The sequence below is a fragment of the Temnothorax curvispinosus genome, unplaced genomic scaffold (assembly GCF_003070985.1).
Source record: "Temnothorax curvispinosus isolate PA1 unplaced genomic scaffold, ASM307098v1 QBEX01010126.1, whole genome shotgun sequence".
NCBI lineage: Eukaryota > Metazoa > Arthropoda > Insecta > Hymenoptera > Formicidae > Temnothorax > Temnothorax curvispinosus.
In genome coordinates this window covers 193754-219817 of record NW_020219906.1, presented here as the reverse complement: position 1 = coordinate 219817, position 26064 = coordinate 193754, and the positions used below count along the sequence as shown (strand labels likewise).

General features: G+C 41.5%; 1 protein-coding gene across 1 annotated transcript; it reads right to left on the bottom strand.

The window, feature by feature from the left end:
- Positions 1-164: 164 nt before the first annotated feature.
- Positions 165-25740, bottom strand: LOC112459747 (glucose-6-phosphate 1-epimerase). The gene is made up of 6 exons (XM_025024032.1): positions 25634-25740; positions 25084-25135; positions 6099-6157; positions 5529-5866; positions 4847-5155; positions 165-3739 (listed from the first exon to the last, which is right to left on the bottom strand). Exons 1-6 carry the CDS (start codon positions 25701-25703, stop codon positions 3731-3733), a joined length of 837 nt encoding a protein of 278 aa, XP_024879800.1. The 5' UTR covers positions 25704-25740; the 3' UTR covers positions 165-3730.
- Between the last annotated feature and the right edge of the window lie 324 nt (positions 25741-26064).

Sequence of the window (26064 nt, the reverse complement as noted above, 5' to 3'; positions counted from 1 at the left end):
CATGCATAACTCTTAAATCTTTTCGTCTCATCCCGAACGGTATGTCGCTTTACTCGCATCACAATACGTCATAGAAATCGTTTAGTAACAGTTCGACATTCAACAGTTAATACGTCTACAATTAAATACAACGTATTAAACGGTGAAAGAGAAAATGTAGCGTGTACACGTATTTCCCACATTTTTATTGCACTTTCCCAAAAAGAGTACACTTTCTTAACGTACTAATTTTAATCGCGATTTCATACGTTCGCTTTAATCACAAATATTCGTGGATATTAACATTGAATCGAATGAGAAATGGTGTACGGTGTACGTCGATAAATGTCACAACGGTGGAAGACCGAACCTTACGTGCTAATAAACGTGGGGGGAAAGAAAAGAAAAGAATGTACACTATACTAAATGACAAACGTATTGTCGAGCCTCTAAAGACCAAAACCCTCGTGAAACTAGCATTCTCTGCGATCTGCAAAAACTGCCGAACGTCAACTCTTTTATTCGAGTGGCTATTGTTTCGGATTTCCTAGGCTGTACTTTTTTTCGCGTACTATAAAACATCTATAAGCAGGAACGTTCCACTCGTCTTTCCTTTTTTTTCCTTCGTTTGACTGCAAGTTTACAATATGCAAGGAACAGCGCGCTATATTGAGCATTTACTTAATTATAATAGTACACTACTAATATGGGATAGTTGATTTGAAGAATTTACATGTAATACTTTAATATTACGTACATGACATTGGAAATCCATATAACGTAAAAAAATTGTCGATTCCGAATGTATTTCGGCTATTGAATAAAACTAATACGCACGCGCGCGTTGGCATAGATTATATATTTATATAAAATAGAGACATGCGTGATCTTTTGCCGATTTCTTTTCACTCACACAATTAACTTTACAATGTAGTCAATTTATTTCGCGTATTTTTATTAAATATACTTAATAAGATAATAATACGTTGTCCTTTCTTGTAAGTAAAAAATTTATATTAAAATATATGGTCCTGTGTATTTTAATTTATCTCTGTCAAATTCACAATTGAGTTGAAAAAATGCTCGATGCTTTTATTACAAATTCAATTATCTTCGGTATAAAGTTTAATTAACTTAACTCGCCATTACTTAAATTGAGTTTCGGCTGAGCCTTAGAATAGTGTCTCTAGTTCTCGTGATACCTTAATAATAATACAATTATCTAAAAATGGGCGGCAAAATTTTGCTTCTATTTCCTTCATCTTTCTGTTAAACGTGTTAAATGGTCAATGTTTTTACAAAGTTCTCCGTATGCACATGCAATTTTTATGCTAATATATGTAATAATATTACAGTAAATGTTGTCTTATATGTCTATTTCGATGATGCAACGTTTCTTTTTGCATATGAACAAATGTAATATGCAATATTTTCGGGACAGTAGTTTCGAAAATTCTGAAGAAAGATTGTGTAAAATTACATTACGGAAAAATGCCTGATTGAGCTTATCTAGTTTATGTCTGTATGTGTGCGCGTGTATGTATGTACGAATGCGTGTATATATGCGTGTACGTGTGTGTGTGTGTGTGTGTGTGTGTGTGTGTGCGCGTGCGCGCGTGCGTGCGTGCGTGTGTGTTGCGCGACTTATCATTACAACACTATTTTGTAACAATAGCACCATATTCGTATTGTTCATAGGTAAATTATATATTATAGAGATATTGAACAAACTCACGCACACGTAGCATGCTGTTTATCCGTAATGTTTGAAAGAATTACATAAAATCGATTCTCTCTTATGCTAAAATATTATAAAATTGCAAAAAATCTCTTTCTTTTTAAATAAATTTAATAAATCTAATCTGATTATTTTCACATAATTAATTACACAAGTCTGCAAAATTTGACTTTTTCTATGGTGTTGGAAAAAGCGAATAGTTTTCTACAGTTTTTTATGCGCTGAATCCAAATCCGTAAGCAAAAGTGTTCAATCATGTTAGGTTTACGAGAAAAATAAATTAAAGACCCCCTAAAAACGCGTTTTTGACCTTTTTTGAAGATTCATAGCTGAAGAATTAGATGTGCAAAAGACTTTTAAAAAGTCTTTCGTACATCTGGTTCGTCAGCTACGAATTAACTCTATTTAACTCTATTATTTTTCTCGTGAATCTGACAGTTTTGCTTGCGGATTCGGATTTAGCGTTTTACAAAAAAACTATAAGAAACTACTTTTCTTTCCCAGACATAAAAATCATGCAGACTTGTGTTATTTAATTAAATTATAGAAAATTTTTTGTACTTCAGAATTATTTTCCGCTTAATACGCAATAGGGAAAGTGTTCAAAAATCTCCTTAATTACATACATATATGAAAATTCTGAAAATGTATTAAAATTTGCGTAAGCCAATTAGCACAAGATTATAAAAGTTGCATTAAAAAAAAAACGTTAAAAGTCTTTTTGTACATGGTTTGTACACGTAATTAATTTAAACAAATAAAAATACATTTAAGCCAGACTCTTTGCGTTCGAGAAAATAATTAAGTGTATAGTGCCTTTAAACATTTTTAAACTTTATATGTATATATAAAGTTTTTCGAGAACATTTTTGTTATAGCTCATATAACGCAAAATATGTCTCAAGTGCATTTTCTGCTATTTACTAATTTCAAATATACATTTTGCAGCAAGCAAACTAGATCGAATCGTCGTTTATTAAAACGAACGATTAATTACATCATACTTGGAAACTCTGTAGGGAAAGTTTTGTCGTATGTAAATTTAACAAATCACTTACATGCCTAATATCAATCTACACCTATAACAATATATTGCGTGCTAATACCTAAACGGGATGAGTCAAGAGTACGAAACGGGACATATATTTCTTTCGCTTTCCATTTATATATGGAATGTATGCATATTTGTGACGGATCGAGTGAACTTTAATTCGCTCGTTTTTTAGGATGTTTTTTTTTTAAACTAACAAAAGGGTCCTATTCCGTGTAATATTTATGCGAGTACCTCTCTGCAATTTTTCAATGTCTTTGATAAAGGAAAAATAATTATTGCAAATGAAATAATGCGATCTCGTCTTCAGATAATGTAATTGACTCATTTATAAATTCTATTATTTGGACGGCGGAAAACAAAGAGAGATACATAGATCGATTTTGATCTTTCACATTCGCGTATTCGATTAGTCGTTTTGGATTTAGTTTCTCGTGATTCCTATCATAAAACACGGACGAAGCACAAAGATAAAAATAAGTGGAATGAAGGAAGACAGATTCTTCAATAAAATTAACTAGTAGTTACTTGCCTTTATCACGCGGGTTACCTCGATAGACTCGACGACAAAAAAAAAGAAAAAAATACATTCTCCACCGTGAGATGTTGTGGATCTCGAGTCTTTCGAGGAAAAGACTAATCGAAGGAGCGAGAAACGAAGAGATCTGGGGTTCTCGCATAGTTTGCAGACTTCACTTCGGGTCTAAAGATTCCTAAAGATTCAAAGAACATATCGTGCAGGTTTGGGCAACGCAATGCGAATGCAAATGCGACGAGTGCGACGGATGCGACGGCGGCGGTGGTGGAGGTGGCGGCGGAGGCGGCGGGGGTGGCGGTGGGGGCGGCATGTAAAGCCACCCTGTGCCCGTTGGCCAGACCGCGGACGACGATGCTGAGGATGTCGGAAGCAGCGAATTGGTACCGCCTCCGGCATTGACGTGCGACGTCGGTCCACTCTCTACTCACATCACCTTGAACAAGTCGATGGAAACATAGTAGTTTATTACGTTTCACAAATGTAGCTCCGCTGGCTGTAATATTACATCTAACAGGCGGTATAAGTGCACTTGATTATCCTAGGATCCTTCTTGTTCAATGGTTTTCGACTTCTGGTAGTTAAAATTTTTCATAAAAGTGGCTGAAACATACGTATACGTACGCAAACACGAGGAACATTATAATTTGCAAGAATTTTTATCATAGTAATGAATAAATATTGCGACATTTGCAGCTCGCATTTCGCTATTTATACTTTATGCTGAATTAATATAACGTTACGTCATCAGATTGTATAGAGTGTTCCACAAAAAGCTTGTAACTTTATGCCTCCGAATATAAATCTCAGTATTAAGAAATTATGCGGTATATAAAGCACTTAATAATATTTAATTGATAATAATGGCAGTGTTTTAATACAATAATATATATTGATAAATAGAGAGCCACTTTAATAATAAATAATTTCATGCAAAATATTTTCTCGTTTCGCACCAGGTTTTAATATTTGTCTCGCGAATTGAAATCATAACTATAAAAAGCGAAAAGCTCTTAGTTTGCAAACGAGTCCACATGAAATAGTCCACATGAGGCAAAAAAATCTTGGCTCAATTATTCGGTCAATTTCTATTCGTAGCTACGGAGTAATGGTATCACGAATGATCGTAATTACGGGTAATAGCGTAAGATTTCAGGTAAAGTATGACGACTCGAATTACATTGAGAGTCTAGTTTCGTCACGCAATTAAATGCGAGCGCGCCTGACGCGTCTTCAGACTTCAGACAATCAATAAAATCTCGTGGGTTTAATATTAAATGCTAGAATATTAATGCAAGAAAGTTATCAATGAGAGAATATCAAAATATCGATGTAAGATCGATACGACTTTCGTACGTTCGAAGATTACGATTTAAACGCGGTATTAATATCGACAGTTTGAATCTTTGTTCTACCTATACGCTACGTATGTGGACTTGATTTGTATTAGAACGATATTACGATAATCTACGCCTCTGTCGTTAATTGCGCCGACAGGCACGATTTCGCGTTACCGATCGACGTAGGATAGGAATAAACTCACCTGTAATATCTGGCTCGCCTCAAAGGCCGTTCCTGGCAACAATATAACCGGACTACTGACGTGGCCGCTCTCGACGCATATCATGTTGGGAAATTCATCGTCGCCGAAGTCCGGAATGTCGCGCGCCTTTTCCTGCCAGGGATTCCAGACGACCGTGTCGGGAAAGTTGTACTTTTGCACGCGCATCTTCCTACCGGAAACGACATTCGTGATGATATGCTCCGGCTGCGTGTTCTGGTAGACCCGGTCGGTCCATTCGCACACCGTGACGACATCGCGGCCTTCTTGGAAGATTTGGTTCTCCCTAGTCTGTGTGCGTGAATGAAACATTACTCGTGTGAGGCAGGATAATCCGTAATGCGTGTGGTTGCGATAATCACTTGTGCCCCGGACTCCGTGTTAACGAAGCATCGTACGTATACGCTACACACTGCTCCAGGCTGACTCTTTAATGACTCATCTTTAAATGTAATGATAGATCTTTTTGCGCAAGTTTTAAAGTCGACTCTCCACTGAGTTATTAATAATCAGATAGTTACGATTAATTGAAAACAAGCGATTCTTCTCCGTGAGCCTTGCAGTGAAATTTTCAGTGACCAATCTCTCAATCGATTTACATTTACATTTACATTTCAATTGTCAGCTTATATAATTTATAGCATGCAAAAAAGGCTTTCCCTACCTTGTCGAGGAACGTGCATCCGTGCAGTCCCGTGATTTGGCATCTCCTGACATCGGGTACCTTAAAATAAGTATGTAAGAGCAGATTAAAGCTGAAAGTGTCTTCTCTGCTAGGATTGTACACGCCGATATTGAAATGCAACTCCTTTTCACGCAGTATTAGCCTGTACGTTAGCCTGAACTGCGAGTTCCACAGCGATCGCGTGAAGTCGTTGTCCATTATCGAGAATATTGCCTCGATGTCCCCGCTGGGCAATCGCTCCGGCGACTTCTCCACGTTCCAACGCATGATCCTGGCGAAGCCGTGGGGTGGCCCGAACGTCCACGATCCGAATTGTGCTGCGGGGATAACATGCATCGTGTCGGACCGTGCAAATATCGCTGCTGTTTTAGATTTTTTAATTAGACTCGCAGTTAAATTTTTACACGACATTCGAATTGGCTTTCTTTATCAGCAATTTGGATTCGCACGCGTGCGGCGTGAGATTATGCCGTCGCGTTAAACTTTGCTCGAATTATTTCATTTTTTTTTCTATGCGGCCATAAAACACGCTTTGTCTGTTATACTTACGGAAGACGAACGGTATGCCGCCCCTGATCGCTTTCTTTCCGTCGAACACAGCTTGCTTACTGAAACACACCAAGATTCAGCCGTTGGAGACAGAGAGAAAAAAAATGTATGATACTTGTGTATTAATAGGAGTACTCGTTTATAAATTTTATTGCCCATTTGGACATTTTGATCGTAATTTACTATGTTGCACAGCCATTATATTTCCAATCTAGTATTTCTCATTATTTAACGAGACAAATATCTCATGGAAAATCGAAGAGAACATATTATTATTTTAAAAACGTCGCGAGAATTTATTTGTTCGCGCATTTTGTTTTTACGCCCGGATACATCGAAAAGCGTAGGTATTATTATTATTCCCTCCCTGTAAAAAAAAAAAAAAAAAAACACGAAAACTGCGATATTGTCGATAACATCGAAAAATATGCGGACGAATATCCCTTCCTTCTGTTCCTCGCTGCTATTGCTCGTTGTTATTGTAAATTGCGCCCGTATCAAATGTCAGATTAATGAAACCGTCTGTAGGCGTGCATAGGTGATGCATAGTTGTAAATGTTTGTTGAGCGAGCTAACGATTTGCTACCGATAAACAGCAGAGGTCTAACAACGAAGCATCTAATAAAAAAAGGTCTATTTAACGCAACTTTCATTGAAGTTTTGAATTTTGATGACAATTTCAGAGACATATTATGTTAAAAGTGGAAAAAAGCGACATTCTAAGGATCTATTTCAAATAAACAATTCACGTTTATTCCTCTTTTTGCGCTCTTTATATTCTTGCAGGCGCGGTTTGGACTATACGAGAGCTCCATCGGAGTTCCTCGTTTAACTAATTTACGAGGACCGTGCAGAATTTTACGATCGCGTATTCTGTTGAGGATGGAGCGGGCGTCAATGTATAAATAATAATACGAAATAATACGAAAACCTGTTTCATAAATTTTGACGACACAACAATCAAAATGCGTATCGCGATTAATGTTGCAACGTGATTGCCATATTTCGCCTCGCAGAACCCCGGAAATTGACAAAATAGTGTTCATATCAGTATAAGTTATCGCGTTTCGTTGATTCTCAGAGGTAGACGCTAATATACCTATACGAATATACCGTGCTTTCGTCACTTTTGCTTGAAGTTCTCGGAAAGGGAGAGACAATATAGTCAGGTCGATAAACAATGTGCCGGACTATATACCTCACAAGCTAAATTTTTCTACAAGGGAAATAGTTTTATAGCTAACTGCATTGTTTAAGTCCTTTAAGTCAAAGTTGAAAGTGAATTTTCGAAGGTCGACGGAACCAAGTTACAGCCCTTGTAAAAGAAAAAAAAAAGAAAAAGATCGATCTTCTATTCTTCGCCATTTTGTCCCATCGAGGTTTTTTGTAACAATCATTTCGTGGATGAATGAATAATTACGGTATCTTATTATATGACAGAGGCTAAATACTCAATTTGTAGAGCTGACGAGAAAGAATCCATTCGTTTCACCGGGTTGGTTGTGACCGGAGCTATATATATATAAGGAACCGGAGAAAAATCCTCTTATTTAAGTAACAGACAATTAGGTTTTTTGCACAGGTTCCTAATTATCCTAACAACCAACGTTCATAAAATACCACGATATTTCTTCTCGATATTCTGGCAATTTAAAAATTATCTACGCACAAGATATATGAGCCTCAATATATTCTGATTACCGATACCTGTTTCATAGCGCATTACTTAGGATTACGAGATCCGTTGAGATAAATTGTTGTCGAAATACTTTAATAAGAAATAAGTTGACGTAAATTTCTTCAGAATGTCTAAATATTTGTACGATTCGCCGATTCTGAGAGTATTTCGGGCAAGTCAGAAAACTCGTTGATCCCTTTCGTTAGCGAACTAGAATGCTCTCGGAACGGTTGATATCCTCGATCCTAAGGGGAGAGAGACGGAGATGTCGCGTTGCGTGAGCATCGCGGAGAGAGAAAAAGAGAAAGAGACGCGGAGAAGTATAAAGCCGGAGGGCGGATGCAGGATGACCATTAGTCAAGCCTGTCAGGGGCCGCGGAGATGTTCCTAAGAAGGAGCTTGAAGATACACTCGGGATCTAAGACTGCGAGGAGAATGCGCGAAATCGAAACGTATCGATACCTATTGTTAGACCGCGCTTCTTGAACTGTGAGAAGCCGCGTAATTTTCGACTGAAATGCTTGCGCGTCGCGTATCTAAGAAATTCGTGTAAAACGAAAGTAGGTACAAAAATTGATATTGTATTATCTTGAATGCGAACCACGATGAAGAGTTCCGATATGCGCTAAATTGCCCATCTGGCAATTGATAGTTGATCAGGACAATTAGAGCCATCAAGTGAAAATGAATTCCACTTGACGTGGATCGATACCCGATTGTTCCGATATCGCCCTTCGCGCACCAATCAACCCTGACAGCCGATGATGAAGTTAATGACGAAATCTCGATTCCAGAAGCACGCGCGCTTTCGTCACCGGATCCCGCTATTCGTATTCTCTCACAGGCAGCGATACGGTGTAATCCATTTTCCTGGATGCGTAAACCGCGAAGAAGAAGGAGAAGGTAATCCCATCCGTTTGCACGACTCCGAGGCGAACGGAACATGGGAACAGAGATGGAGAGATGGACAGATAGATGGATTGCGACAACCCGAGTGTCACAGCGAAAGGAGAAAGACACAGGGAAGGCGGGAGAGGGACAAAGCGCGGGAGAGAGAAAGAGGGGGAGGAAGGGGGAGAGAATGAGAAAGAGAGACAGAGGGAACTTATGTCCGAGAGAAAGAGAGAGAGAGAGAGGACGAAGAGGGCAGGAAGGGAGGCAAGAAGGGAGGATGAATGCGAGAGTGGGAAGACCAAGGGGTGAGAGGGAGCGAGAGGGTAGAACGATGTACCACCACGAAGTACGACGACGCGGCGGTAGGAACGCGGCTGACGCCGAGCAAAAACGATCGGCGCTGTCTGCCATGCTTTTTGCGGGCATCACAGTTTCCAACCTCTCTCTCTCCTCCTGGTCGTTTCTAGCTGCTGGTATCTCCCGTTGCCGCTCGCTACGCCCGGCACCCAATTCTCGACGCGGTTACGCCCGGCATTCGCGGGATATCGTCGCGCCGCGCGAGTATACAGGGTGCTCGGTAATTGGCGGTGCGCGATCGACGCGCGGGAAGATTTGTACAACCAACTTTTTTTCCCATGAGAGAACGAGAGAGAGAGAGAGAAACCGCTGCCCCTCCGCCTCGGCTGTAATTAGAAATTGAAAACTTGGACGTAATCTCGATGATGCCGGTTCAATCGACGATACTGGTGGCACCGGCCACCGAGAGAAGAATATACCCTTTATAGCGCATCTCTTACAGCACGATAATCACCAGCGATGATCGAATGAACATAGCAATCATTTTCGCAACAGCGGACGCTCGCAGCTTCCGCACCTACGTTTGCGTATCGCGGCACAAACTCGCAATATATTATCCACGATATTTTCGATGACGCGAGAGGGAGATAAGTTACAGCGAATTAACTCTCGCGGCACGTATGCGCGCTTTTTACGGGCGCAATAATTTTCAATCGACTTCTTCTTACCGACTACATCTCGGACTACAGCCACACGAAATTACGCTCGTCTGCCGACGTCGAGTGTCCCTCGATATCCCGGAACGCGAGTCCCAAAGGATCTTTCCGCATTATCTCTCGCGCGCTCATTATCTCTGACCATAAGGAGAGTGCGAGAAGGATTGGACGACGATTCCGACGTTTCTCGCGTTACACGGTGAACGGCTCGAGAGTTCGTGGCACAGGAGGAATATTAATGAGCGGGCAAGTGAAAAATTACCCTTCGGCTTTAATGAGTCGTTAGCAAGTCAGAGATGCTAAACAGCCGGCGAATCATCGATACGCGTTGAAACAGAATAAAAAGAAAGAAACGAATATGGAAGGTGAACTCCCGTGAAAAATTTCCCCGCGATTTTGATGAATGTCCCGTAGTTGAACTCTCGCAAGAAACCAGAAATATTACGCATATGGAGAATATGAGCACAATCTATCCTCCGCGTCAGATTTCGTTGTAACGAGCACTTTGATTTACATCACTGTCGTTCCGATCGAATTAATTTATGTTTGTGATATTGCACTACTACGATATTTAACTTGGCGTATACAAATAACGCGCGCGCCCGTGATGTCTAGTCATAATAAAAACAAGATTTAATACCGGTAAGTTTTGAGAAAACAAGCAACAAGCATTCGTTTGCGAGTATCAGTGGAGTCTTAATTATCTTCTCCCCGGTATCGTTGACTATTTTGTAAAAATTATCCGCATTTTATTCGCTCGCAGTTAGATCACGCGATTCTTCCTCGCGCGAAACAGGCAACGATACGCTTGCGTTCGTACATGTGAAAACTAATTATCGGTACGGCAGAGCGATATACACAGCGTCATGAATCGACAGGATTATAAATAAGGTGTGACTATGCGCTTTTGCAGCCGAAGACAATTACACGGCGACGCGGCGCGGCGCGGCGCTTCTTGCGGTGAAGCTACTATATCTATAATAGAAGCTGCTGCATCTCTCTTTCTCTCCAGAACTGGAACGAATTCGCCGGAATTGTATGGACTTGCATCGTCGTCATATATGTATCTACAATATTGTGCAACCACATGACCACTACAAACTTAATAAAATTATTCGTAATCGTGCATATACGCGAGCTGGACGCATCTTTATTGAAAAAAAAGTGCAGTCTTTTTTTTTTTGTTCTTTGTGTGCAACGACAAATTTTTCGTGGAAAAAAATGCGCGCGGATCGCATAAATTTAATTATGCAAAATATCGTAATTATTAATGCTGGCAACTTCCACGTTGGCATTAGAAAGTGATTACAGTCGAAGAGCGGAGATGCTGGATTTCTCTGAATTATCAAGTGCCAATTAACTCCTCGGAGACATCCGGTCTCTTCAGCGTAACGTCTTTGTAGAATTTTAGAATCGGCTGGAACTAATTTCAAATTATTTCAAATTAACCTTTTACATTAATACATGTGGTTTTTTTTAACGTAATTGTTCATGTGGGGTATATTTTACACCTTAACATTGTATCTCAATTTTTATTGTTCTCTTTAATGATTTACAATTAAATAAAGGTTGATAATATGCTATATATCTTTCAGATAAAGATAAGTACAAAAGTTTTTCTTTAATTACGAAATAATTTGTGCAGCATTTAATTGGTAATAAAGTTTTAATCTGTGAATTTAGTAGATTTCTAAGGCTGGGGTGTAAAATACACCCCACACAAGTAACACAGAGTTAATATACCATCATTAACAGTTGAAAGTTTTTGATGAGTTTTGTGGGCGATTTGTGGCACTTCACCTCGACGCCCTCGAAAGGAGCCCTTCCCCAGTCTTGCAGTCGCAAAGATGCCGCAAAATGCGAGAAGCGGATGCCACGCATTATAAGTGCATTAAGTGCTGGAGAAGCAGCGGCTCGGCCATTTGCTACGGTTGCGATTTACGATCAGTGAAATTCTGACGAGAATTCGTCTCAGGGCCGCGACCGAGAATTATTGCGAAAAACTGGACCCTTTTCGACTGGAGTTCCTATCGCGATAATGCCAATCGTACCTTCGTATCGTGTGGTGCACGAAAAACGCGATGGGGCACCACAATTACATATTGTTTCGAGTTATTTCCCTCATTGCAGTAAGATCGGTACAAACATTTAATGATATACCTAATAAAAAAAGATAAGTTCGATATAAAACATAAGTTCGATCAAATGTTCGTGAAAAAAAATTCAAGATAGTCTAGAAATCTGGAAACGAAAATCTGTCAGTATTCGAAATAACGCTGTCAGTTATTCGCGTAATTTAGAATTTGTATAAAAAAAAGTCACGAATTTCCGTGGTAACAGATATCTACATTCAATCGAAAAATTGTTCGTCCAATTCGCTCGCTACACATTGTTTAAAATTCTATCGTGCAATTTCGTTCTATATATCGAATATCCCGAACGATGGAAACGTTTGGATATTGCGCGTCGAATGCAAGCGCAAATAAAATCGCGCAAGTGCAAGGCCAAAGCGCCGAATGCTGACAGAAGTGAAAGTGCGTAACCGAGTCCGAGTCCACGAGCGCGAGTTCCCTGGCCATTTCTATGAACGTAATAACGAACGTGTTCTTGGTACGCTGGTCTATGGACTTGAACGACGAGGATGAAAAAATAAGGAGCCAAAGGAAAGCATATATAATCTCGGCACATTTATATGTTCTCGTTATCTGGGGCAACGAGTATTCGTGGCAGTGATTTCCCGACACTATGGTCTCACGATGATGATTATCGATGATGCACAAATAGTCCAGTCATTTTAGACGAAAATATGACTTCTGTGCAAAAAAATTAGTAACCACTATTTTTTTTTTAATCGCTTTATTTTGTTGTTTTAAATAACATATTAAAAATCGAGAACGATACCGGGTGTGCTAAAAAAGTTATTCAAGATCAAAGGTCACGAAAATCAGTTTTTTGCGAAAATCTCGTTTTGTATGGCTCGGAGGTCAATTAAGGTGGTTACAAAAAAGAAAGATCATGAAATTCTCTACAAAAATGGTTCTATTCATTTTTCACATACGATGAACCGTTTGCGAAATACAAAGTGACGAATGTGTACGTCGAGCGTTGTATCCATTTCCACACCATCTTTGAGGTAAGATACAAGGCGCATAAATCTAACTTTACACTAAAATTTATTTTGCTAATAATAATTACATTAATGACCAACAAATGATTTGCATAGAGAAAAATTAAGAAAGTAAAAGTAGGGGAGCCAACTTACTGGAGGTATAAAATATGAGTCCCCTGTGTTGCCATATCCTACCTCACTCTTTGATAATTCCGGTATGCGTAAAACAAAAAAATCTGTACTGTATCAATGCCTTCAACCTGTGGATGTTGAGATATTTCCTGACACTTTTACATTTGTCATTGATGGCGGATTTCTCCTTCACCGAGTTATATGGCAGCAACATGATACATTTCTCTGTGTTATTAACAGATATGTTACTTATATACAACAACATTTCGGAGCTAACGTGATTGTTGTGTTTGATGGGTATAACGACAATAATAAGAACGTCAAGGCAATGGAACAGTCACGAAGAACCGCCGCAATTTCTGGATCTCTCGAAGTTCTTTTCGATGAACGTATGCAAGTGCCAATTTCTCAAGAAAAGTTCCTATCAAACCGCTCTAATAAAAAAAAATTGATTTCAATGCTCATGGACACATTCAAAAACGTCAACATCGCAACAAAACAAGCTCGTGATGATGCAGATGTGTTAATTATTGAAACATCAATGGAAGAATCAATCGTTAACACCACTGTCGTAGTAGGCGAGGACATTGATCTTTTGGTTCTTCTCATAGGGCATAGTCATTCACAGCAACAATTATTTTTCATGAAACCAGGCAAGGAAAAGGTCAAGACGCAATTTTATAATTCTTCAAGCTTTGACAAATATCCTCATTGTAAGCAACATATTTTATTGCTACATGCAATAACCGGATGTGATACCACTTCTGCTCTATTTAATAAAGGAAAACTTAAAACAATAAAAATCTTTGAAAATCGTCCTGATTTATATTAAGCTGCAGAAGTTTTTCAACAAGAAAATTGCTCTCAACAATTTATATTTGAGAATGGAGTACGGATAATTTTGGCGATGTATGGAGCTCCTAAGTCGGAAACATCTCTTGATAACTATCGGTACTTGAGTTTTGCGAAATCGACTACGTTCAATACTGCTGTAAAATTACAATCGCTTCCACCTACAACTGCAGCAAATTTTTTTAAATGATGAAGATAGAGATTAAATAAAAAAAATAAAAAAAATTTAAAAAAATTAAAAAACGTAATTTTTTTACATTTGACATGGATTAGGCCTACTGGGGACACCATGTAAAAAAAACGCGCCTTGTATCTTACCTCAAAGGTAGTGCGGAAATAGATACAACGCTCGACGTACACATTCGTTATTATGTATTTTGCAAACGGTTCATCGTACGTGAAAAATGAATAGAACCATTTTTGTAGAGAATTTCATGATCTTTCTTTTTTGTAACTACCTTAATTGACCTCCGAGCCATACAAAACGAGATTTTCGCAAAAAACTGATTTTTGTGACCTTTGACCTTGAATAACTTTTTTAGCACACCCGGTATCGTTCTCGATTTTTAATATGTTATTTAAAACAACGAAATAAAGCGATTAAAAAAAAAAAATAGTAATTACTAATTTTTTTGCACAGAAAACCTAAAATGACTGGACTAAAAACTCGAAACTGCGTTCACTCAGCGCGAGGGGGACAGGAGGAAGGGGGCGAAAGAGCCTCCTCCTCGAAGTAAGCAGATGAAAATGAAGCCGTGACCCGTCGTAAATAAACCCGAGCCGCATACGTTTTTCTTGTCGGACGATATATATTACGTCCTCTCGCTTGTTGGGCAATATCAGAGACCCCGATATCTCGAGACTTTTCTTTATCTTCCGAATTACGCCAGCTCCTTGCAGAGTGCAAACGTAATCCGGAAATTAATCTCGCACGCTTTCGTACACCACGCGGGGTGAGCGCCCGTGCGGGTATTTAACCATGCACCGAGCTCGAGTGAGGACACCCGGTACGTGTCGAAGTTATCCGCTTCGAGCTCCGCCGAAGCAAGCGGTTTTTGCGTTTTCCCCGGATCCCGGCAGGAGCAGCAGCACCACCGGCAACAGCAGCGGCAGCGGCAGCAGCTCAGCAGCAACAGCAGCACCAGCAGGGCGAGGCTCTGCAGGGTTCACGGACTCCTCTCTACCCGCGACCAACCCCCGCGTCGCGTCTCCCCGTGCCCGTCCACCACCACCGTGAAACTTTGTTTAACTAAGGCCGGCAAGAAGCAAACCTATTTATACTAGGTCGGACGCATTCGCGGTGCAGGGCCACGGGCGTTGCTGCTCTTGTCGGAGAGAAGTTGCTTCTAGCCGGAGCGGTCACGGGAACCTAACGGACGCTGATAAACGAGGAAATATGCCCGGCAAAAAAGCCGTCGCGTAATTTTCCGTCGCACCGTGCGCACGTTAAATCGCCGACCGGTACGCTGTGAGTTTGGACGATCCGGAAGCTTGCCTCGCGACTAGCTTCCTCGCGAGCTTCATTACTCAACGGGAGTCCTTTAACCTTTTGCTACACGGTCCCTGGATCCTACCACAAATGTATCTATTAAAGCTCCTAAGTATTGATTGTTATTGATATGACATAGAGTTGGAGAATTGGTCTTTCTTGATATTACTTTTCGTTCTCTTGAATCAAGAACACTAAGCTATGAGGGATGAAGATGAAAACAAGATCCGCCAAAAGCCGAATTGCCGTCGTAATATCTCTTGGCGTCGCGATCGTAAATCCGAGGTGGATGTCATAAATGGATACTTCGGCTGTTAGATATAGCGAGTTGGAGAAAATCTTGATGGAATATAAAGCAAGATCTACTCGTCTATATGTATATAAACGACCAATAGATGTAACAATTTTTCATTTTCTATACTGCAATATATAATAGTATATTTGTTAAATTATATTTACGCATATGTAATCAATTAAAATCAAATTCGGGTCTTTCTTTGTGAATAATTCAAACTTGATTTCATGACATTTGGATAGGTTCTAACAAGCCTGACTTTTATTCAACAAGATACGTAAGAAAGATCAAAGCTGGGAAGATCATTTCCAACCCATTGACACGAAATACAACGTCGTTTCTACTGATTCCACGATGGTAGTAACGTCGTTATCAAAACTTAAACATGGTAGTCGAGGATTATTGCCGCGTTTATTGCCGAGGCGCGATAACGAGCTGATTTGGTAGTTTCTCGCAAGCAGCACGCCCTGGTGGATAAGTCAGCATAAGTGAACGAGTGGGCCGCGGTTGAGCGAATTCTTCGGTGGTGATGCCGTCACCGTTGCTTCTGCAGACGGGATTTTAAATCTCATCGCACAACCGCCGACCGTACATCTGAATTTCGGTCAATGACTGTTAATTGGGCGGCTTTTACGTAAAGGAAATTGAACGACAGCTTTCGATCTTTCGAAACAATTGTCTCGACTGTAGTAATGGCGAACGTAGCGAACTTTTGCTGATTCTGGAGAATTTCGGTGTTACGGGTTACGGGTATCGCAAATAATGCTTTTGCGATACGTTTTTACGCATCACGCGATTTAAGCTGATAAAAGATCAATATAATCGTTGCGAACCGTAGCGACGTTTATGTTTTATGAACTTTATGTAAATAAGAGCCCGGATCCGATGTCCTGCATTTATTTGGTGATAAACGCGAAGCGTGGATACGAGTCTCGCGATCCTCACAAGCGGTAAATGTAACATCGAACGAATTCCTCCGCGTCCGCGAGGAAGATTTGAGCGTAGTACTTCACTTCGCGTCCTGCAAAACACGCAATTATTTTACGGCTTAAGCCGCGCGTTCCGCCTTGAGCGAGTTCTTGTCCGCGTTTGCTCGCGCGGAGCTTTTTCGCCGTCGAGTTCGCTGGTTTGCGCGCACTTCGGTTCCGTTTGCATTCTCTCGAGATAACTTGCAATTAGCATAAAAAGCTTCGCTCTCTTCGCATTAGGCGCAACTGTGTCATTCGCGGCGGCCCGTTAAAAAGATCGACGCGCGTCGCGGCCGTTCGCTCGCGAAAAAGAAAAGGGTTTTTCCACCGACTTGCACGAGATCGCGTACGAGTGATGAAGACCTTGAATCGCTGTTCACTATTCATTAGGTATGTAGAAGTCTCAGTTTTATAACGCAATTTCCTGCACTATCACTACCACTACCACAAATTGCACGATTACCTTGCAATAAATCTGATCTAGATTCATAATTTATGGTACCAATTAACTAAATATAATAACAACATACGTCATGATTAATGCAGCAGAAACAGGTAAGGAAGGTTTGCAGTTTTTTTTCAAAGTACGGAATTGTAAAGAAAAAAATATCTTATACTTTGTATTCATATATAAAATGTTGGAATGACTCGATTTACTATTCGCTTGCGTGATAACACATCAAATGAAAGATTAATGAAATCAATAATTTATAAAGATCTTCTCAATGTAAAGTCTCTGAAAGGAACTTGCGGTGCCAAGAATTCATATCCAAGAAGATGAATAAATGAGACATTGCGTTTGACCCTTATAGCCTCTTTTCTTCCCGTTTTGTTTTATTTGTAGAGCGAAGAACGACTTGCGCTGAATACGAGGCAACAATTGAAAAGAAAAGGTCAAAGTTGATCTTCCACTCGTTTTCGTATGTTTGTCGAGGGGATGAATTCGATATCGGAGTGGGGCGATTTGTATTCGGATTACTTTCCCGAAGGGAATCCCCTTATGTCCCTCGTAAGATCAAATTCCCTCAAGGTGTATCCATAGAGATATAAGAATAAAGTGCGCGAGCGAGCTGAAAAAGCGATATAGGAATAGAAAGAGAAAGCTGCGCAGAATAAAAAGAGAAAGCTGCGCATGGGCCCCTTCTGTCTTTGTTTCGCATGCACACGTAGACAAAGACAGAAAGGGCCTATATGCAGCGTTCTTTTTCTATTCCTATATCGCAGCCTCTTACGTGCTAGCATATGACTCGCGCACTCTATTCTTATATCTCTATGGGTGTATCTTACGATTGAGTCGACGTACATACGTTCATCAGACTTGTAACGTGGATTAAAGACGGTCGATTAAAGATCAAAGATAAGACAGTAAAGTTTCAATCTTTCAAACACGCGTTTCTATCTCCTTGTCGCGCGAAACTCGAAACCGTTTCATCGGAGATACTCAACAGCCGCCAACTTGTTACTTTTTTCCCCACGTTTTCGACATCTCTCGTCGCGTTCGAGGGCGAAATTTCAACGAGTCTCCGCGGCGCGCGGAACGAAAAACAGCGAGCGCGTTTGCTTGCTCGAACTTCTTTCCACCCGGTATAAAGGCAGCGATGGGTTATAGGCTGGGCCGTAGACTAATGATCCCGCTGGCTGCGGTTTTTGCCAGCATTCTACAGCATTCCCATTCAACTGGATTCCGCTCCGGAGCCACCGCGCGCATTATTTTCCGTCCGTCGCGGAGCGCGGTGCCGCGCCGCGTCGCTCGCGGGTTCAAGATCGGGTGTAGTGTCATCCCCGGTGCACAGTGCATCTCGACCGCTGGCATCAGCCACGCCATGGACCGCTTCTTAATTCGCGCGAATTCGCCCCGGATGGATGATGATACCCGTCTCTCGCTCTTCCGATTTCGCGCTGAACGGAACACAATTTCGCGACTCACGAATTCTCAATTTTTAATGTAAGATGCGCGTAGTCTATCACAATCGCTTATATCGTAAAAAAAGTTTTGATTTAATCTGTCACGTGCGTTTTATCAGAAGTTTAATTTAAACCTCACTAATAATATGTGACTGCAAAGAACAATTTGTCAGGCGATGAGAATTTTTTAATTATCAGCCATCGCAAAACTTATCAGCACTATGTCGACCTGTTCACGTAATAAACCATAAATCTTTCTACGTCAAAGTTCTCCGGAGATAGTGACTATCAGCGCCTAATCAATTGCATTTTTCCCCACATCCAGCGAGCAATGTCGCTTTTGCGAGATCGTTTTTATAGACCGGAAATGCATTCTCTCGTCGTACAATCATAAATAATCGAGTCGATGGCAGTCATGCGAGGTCCGTCTCGCGGGTTTGTCACCCCGATGAACTTCACCGGAAGCGTGTCGCCGTATCGGCCTATGTTTTATGTCAAAATGACGCTTTTTATACGTCAGATAAACGCGCGTAGCTATACGTTATCTCCCTCGTAAACGTGCTCGCCACTAGCTGGATGGTCAAAGTTTCGGTTATACTTCGCGGCAATAACGCGATCAGCGTTTACGGATGCTGCAAATAAAATCGTATTATAGATCCTGATGTGTCACTGAACATTTATAATGTCCGTTATTTTTAAGATGATATAAAAAGACAAATCAAATATTAAACAAACACGTTCTTAAAAAAGATTACTATTTCTACCACTACATTGAAAATAACACGAAAAACCTACGATTTGAATAGAGATCACAATTCGGGTTCTACAAATACTCTAAATAGAGACAGGTGAAAATAATCGCGACGTAGGTATCGATTGTCTCGTCTCAACCGTGGCCAATGGTCAAGCTCGTAAAGCTCAACGCGCTACCGAAGCAGATTTTTACGATTAGTTTTCCTCGTCGATGAACGTAACGTAACACAGCAATCCCCCGAATGATGATTATCACACGAATTAAGTGCGCAAACACGGCCGTTGCTGAGGCACTTGCACGAGAACGTTTGTCATCGGTTATCGTCGCGGCTTCGCTTCTTCGACCGTTTAGTCGTATTTCCTCGTGCAAATCTACGCTCCGAATACCGGCAAAAAGTCGAGACGACGGCTGGTGCGGTGTCATTAACGCTCTCTTTCTCTCAAATCTCTCTTCTTCGTTTATCCGCTCTGCTCTTTCCACGATCTATCGTTTATTGTGCTTTTTCCATATCTCTCTTCATCGCGGTTTTGTTTCCGCGAGATCTTCACGTAACAACGCGAAATATATTTGTTTGTTCGTCGCTTCCGTTGGAGTAAACTATAGTGCGCGGTTAATTTCATTCTTCATAAAAAAGGACCAGAAATATTAGATGTTAAAGTATTAAGAATATACCAAATGTTGTTGATAAACGACGAACGGTTTGTTTGATCATAATTTCATTCTTCATAAAAGGACCAGAAATATTAGATGTTAAAGTATTAAGAATATACCAAATGTTGTTGATAAACGACGAACGGTTTGTTTGATCATTAGATTAACGGTACTTTAATGCGCCTTTCATCGATTTGGTATTCGTGGTATCGTTATATTTAACGCTTGAGATTATACGAAATAAAATGTCCGAAGCAAGCTCGCACAGACAGACTTTGTTTTGAGAATACGATGCTAAACTATAGCGTATGCAAAGTAACGCGTGGAATCGTAATGTTTCCATGGTCCGAAGAAAGAATCCCCTAAGTGCCTTTGCATTACCACTAGAAACAGACGTTCTCGCCATATGCCCAGCAACGAACCAATCCTGGACGACAAAGACGTATGTGGTGTCAAATGCACGCGAGTGCGGGACGTTTCTAACGTACGACTGGACCGTTTGACGTTCTCCTTGCTCCTCGTAAGAAGCCCGGCCCGTTCGCTCTTGAAAGAAGGGCGTAATGGCTCGGAATATTTCCCGGTGGCATCTCGATCGTATTTTCAATTAAAAATTATTTAGTTCAACGGTCAAGATTTTACGATTGGAGTTTCGATGGTTTTGATACAATTAACAGATTCGAATATCAGAGTCCTTGTATATCTGAAAGTCTTTATCCGCGCGTGCAGATTATCGCTCATCACGCGAGACTGCACACGTTCGAGCAATTTCAAGAATTGGAGAACGTGCGATTCTCGGGCCCGAATTATATTCCCGTAACACGATGCGTATAGGGAACATGAAGCGATCGCGCGCGAGACGAGCTTCACCAATTCCACGGTTCGAACGAAACCTCTAATCCGAAAGTAGAGTTGAAATTTCATGGTTGAGTCCTGCCGGCAGCCATTAACGGACGCTTTCCTTTTCCATGTTCCTTTCTTTCCCTTCCTCTCTCGCTCTTTCTCGCGAGAATGTGCGCGAAGCATGTGTATATATACGTGACCGTGGCGCGTCTTTAGGCGTGGTGACTGGTGAGGATAGACGAGGGACCCTTAATCATCGTCCCATCCCTTCGTCAAGATGAATCGTGCATTTGTATACCCGCACCCCTTTCGCTCACCCGTAGCCTGTCTTTGTCGTTTTCCTTGATTCGCTCGAGCTATTTGTCTCTGTCCTGCTTCCCTTTCTCTCTCACTCTTCCTCCCCTCGGGGGTCATTCCCGACCGTCATGGGTAGTCTTTGTCTGTTCTCGAACGAAGTAAATAACAGTTAGGTCGCCTTGCTTGTCTTATGTTAGAGTCGAAAGGGGTTGCGTGTAGTAGCTCGCACTAATATGCCTACAATTCTCAGTACAATCACGCCGGACGAACCCTTTCGTGTTTAGTCTATTGCAACAATCCGTCCGTATCTTCTACCAGCTACCTATAAGATTTACAATCTTACGCACATTCCAGAGTCTAACCCTCGTACCGAAGTGAGCAACTGAGCGACCGATGTATCCAGATTTTTACATATTTCGTATTTTCATTATTATGTGTTATCCTACATCTTGATATATAAAAGTTACCTATTCTTATCGTTATTTTGCCGTGACCGCCGCGCCGTACCGGTGAACCGCAGTTTGCCTGATTATTTTATCGCGCTAATGGAATTCCAGCTGTAGCTCGTCGCTTTAACGCGCCGCTTCGTCCCCGATTCTTCATTTCCGTTTTTGGGCCCCGTCGTGGACGCAGATGTTCGACGAGGGCACGTCCACATCCGCGGTCGGATCGTAAGAACTGAGAGATCGACATGCTGCACGTGGTCCTCTCATGTTACCGATGGTGCGCGGGCACAATCGGTCAGCTTCAGAACGGCCGCATTCAATTTCGTCTCACGATTTGATCATCAATGCGTTTAGTAATTTATATAAGACAAGATGCATTTTTTTATATTTATTATATTACACTCAAGGTATACATTTTAATGACGGTTTCTTTTAATCTGCATTCTTTGTAAAATTCTTTGTAAAATTTGTAAAATTTGATGGTAATAAATAATGAAACGTTTCAAGTTAAAATCTCATTAAGGTTAATATAAAATTCGCTACAAATTTTACTACTTGTTATAACTCCGTAAGTAACCGTTGAATGTGTTAAACATTAATATATCCGACATTATTAATTGAAATTAATAGCCACCGTTTCTCCTGGAGACAAACACGCAGTATCTGTCATTAAAATATATGCCTCGTGTGTCGGTGCATCGCGATCAGTATCATGACCGGACATACCGACGTAACTTTTATAGTCGTTTCAAGGGAAATTGGAGTAAATTACGAGCGTGTTTGCCGAGCGTCTTGCGCCGTGTACGTGTATGCTTGCATATGTGTGTTACTCGCAACTGTTAAAATTCCTTAACTCTCCCGGAGTGGCTGCGTTCTGAGTCCTGACAGCAATCGAACGATGACTCGCGATTAGGTATATCCGCAAACCGAATTATATATCGATAAGTAGCACGAGAAGTAATACGTGCGGTTTATGTATTTTTCTTTAAAAAAAAAACATGTATAATCGAGTTCGCGCTTTCTTTCATACAAGTATCTTTTACGAAGACGAAATCGCGAGGTTTGTTTCGTTTGGTGAAAGTACAATCGGTACATGCCGATCGACAAGGCGCGCTTAATGTTGATTTTTCATCACGTTCCACGCTGTCATCATGCATCGTTCCGATAGCCGCGGGTCTATCGCAAAACCCAGTCTCGACAGCGGCTTTACAGTCGGAAGGACCGATGACTGGCAAGCGACGAGGGGCCCTGAACCCCGTGTATAAGGTATGTACTGGTCCAGAGAGCGCCCTTGCCTTCGCTCTCCGTCAGTTTTTTCATCGTCTGCTCTCGGGCTGCCGCTTTTAAAGCGATCGTCACGGGCACCGCGCTTTTACGCGGTTCTTTCTCGGCAGGTGTGCACGCGCGCGCGCGCGCGCGCGAACGCGCGCCTTCTCTCTCGTTGTCTCTTCCTTCTCGTGCTATACGCGTTGCATTGTCGCGAAAGAACGATAATACTACTCGAGAGAAAGAGACATATTCCCTCCAAGAAGATTGCAAAAATTGGAAAAATATATAGAAACAGATTTGCGCGATATTTCCCTCGGTGTAAGTGAATTTTCAAAAGTTCCATGCACAAAGTGAAGTGAACAATGTAATCCGGAAAGGAACGTTACTACCCATCAAAGGGAGATTATGTTTGCGTATGCTGAAGGAAATTGAGAGGAAAAACATTTATCGAAAGCCGTTTGTGCCTTGTGGAGGCATTCAATGCATTGCCATATCGCGTTTGAATCGCAGAGAGTTATGTAGCCTGATGTTCATCTGTGATGAAAAACAATCATCTTTCCCAGTGACGAATCGTAAAACGACGCGCGAGAAAAAGCTGAATTAATAAGTCGATGTTAATACTTCGGTGTAAATGAACTGTGCAAATATACATGCATATTTAACAGGATTGCGAATATACAATTAAATTGAATTAAAAAATTAAAAGATAACTCGTGGAAAACGTGACCGAGCAGACTCGCGTTTGCTCTCTGTTTGCAGTCTGATTGGAATTGCGTATCATTTCGATAGGTTTCGCGCCGCGGACGAGAGCGAGAGCCTTGAATCGGTCACGTACGGCGGTGAAGTGAGTCTGTTTTTGTGAGTCACCGCGAACGAAACAGATTTTGACATTGATCTGTATTCGTAAATATTATAATTTGTTACTTGCTTTAATTCCTATCATAGCGATTGTTAACCGTTGCGACAGTCCAGGTTGAAATCGAGCGCATATCGTTCTCGCGGATGACGATACTTTAATCGTTTCATTCTTGTACTCGACGGTGATCTTTCTTTTTTCTCATCCGACTAGAAGCAATTTGTTGGGCAATCTGTGCGCCTATGGTACACACGAGCAGACTTTGTTCTCACCTAGAAGAACTTATACTCTTAATCTCGAAGAGTAATCTGTGGCTAACGTAGCGCATAATGGCCATAATGCAAGCCTTGCAGTTTCGAACAATAGATCGCAACGTTATAAGCCGCGCGTTGGAGATTTTTAATTACACTTTTCATATGTTTTTAAATTCAAAACTCTAAATTCTTCTTGATCAATTGGCATAAAGATTTCTCGATACGTTAGAGAGAGAATCGTTAGATAATTCGTAATAACGTTGGAAAACTCTTCGACCTGACTTTTCGAATTGAAATTTAAATATTTATTTTAAACCCTCAAATATTGATAAAACACTAAAGTGTAACATTTAAAATTACGAAACGTTAGAAAAAACATTTATTAAATTTTTGCCAGTCTTACGTCGCTTCATAACTCTCTATAATCCTAACTATCCGATCGGTTTGATTTTCCTGCGACAGATCTGCACTCCCGTAAATGTTCTTTCGATATTATAATTTTGCATCGTAATGCGCGATCAAGCTAAATGCATTCTATCTCATCTAAGATGCGTAACCTCGCGCGCAACCTTACGACTTACGTCAACGTTTAACGTTCAACGATTCTACACCGCATTTTACGACCTATACAGGATGATTCACGAAAAATCTGTATCTTTCTGGAGTTCTTATCGTAATTCAAATTAATATATTAAGCGTTGACGCGAGGAAATTTTGAATGCTTTTCATAATCAGATTTAGAGTACATAACATTTAATTATTCATTAAGTTTAGTATTTTTTCTTCCGTATGTCTACTAACCGCAAGATTTTAACCACGTGTCGGATCTCAAGCATTTTATCCAAGTTTTATTTTTCTCTTTAAGACATTAGATAAATTAGGATTCTAAAGAAACCCAACAAAACGTCCCTGATCGAGCAAATATAAAAAGTACGAAAGTTCTCCTCTTCTAAAAAGGAGATGTGAAGTTTATTGTTGCCGCTTTTCCGCGATGCCGATTGGTTCTCTTGCTGCGCTTACTTCATTTGCAGCTGTCATTGTATATTTTGACAGTTGTGTATAATAGGGTTAATAGTGAAATGTTAAAGATAAATAGCGCGCGCGTAGCGCGCGTCTGTAGTGTCTAGTATATTAAAAAGACAATAATATTAATTGGAATCGCGTTACTTTTCGAGAGAAAATTAACGCGGACGTAAGAGGAGGATATTCATGGGGGCTCCGATTTGTCTATCAAAGCGTCGTCATGCGCGTACTCATGCGGAATCTTATACGCGCGTACTTACCTAACGAACAGCTGTTCCTGGTTATTCACCCGCCAGGACACCACGGTGGCTCCTGCAAAATGGAAACGTATGATCAGAATATCGATCGGTGGGATCGCGCGGACGCGCGGAGGGTGCACGCTGGCGATGACACGTGAGGAGGCACCCGGTGGACGTAACGCGTCCACGCATCGTTGCCGGCTGCCGCCGTCGGCCGTCCCTAAATCGCGCCAACAGAAACAGACCGCGAACCGCGAGAGCCTCGATAGCGGAGATGCACATTCGCACGAAACACGCGCGCACGTACCAGAGCGTACGTAGAGCTTCGTCGATCGCGCGTCAGGACGCGGCAGCGACCGACGCGATAAAACCGCGACGCGCGAAAAGCTCGCGGGAACGTTTCGGAGCTTTCAGTCATCTCGCCGCGGTTCTCGGTCGCGTTCCTTCACAGAATTCGCACGCGGCTGCACACGCACGCAGAGCACCCTCATATACATACACACACGCACGCCCGCATTCACACACACACACACACACACACACACACACACACACACACACACACACACACCGTGTAAATTGATGGTGCAGGTGGTGTTGTTGCCCCTGTCGAGCACGACAACGCTGGTAGCCGCTGCCATGTTTGAGTCGCGAATGCGCTGCCGGCCGGTCGCTCGACGCGACCAACCTTTGTCCGACGCCCTCGAGCTCGCCCCACTCGTCCCCACGTCCCCACGTCCCCACCCGCGCGCGCGCGCCCCGCAACGTCGCGGCGTCGGCGTCGTCGTCGTCGTCGTCCTGCGCTGCGCCGGCTGCGCGCGACGCTCCGCGGCCGTCGAGTCAACCCGGAGTAACCGGAGTAACCAGATCGACGAATGGTAGTCTCAAATCTGTACCGTCAGCCGAATTCCAAATATTAGGTAATATATATATATATATTCGATATTCGAAATAACCATGTATCTCGAAGATGGTTGATAATGGAGTATTCTAAATATACGA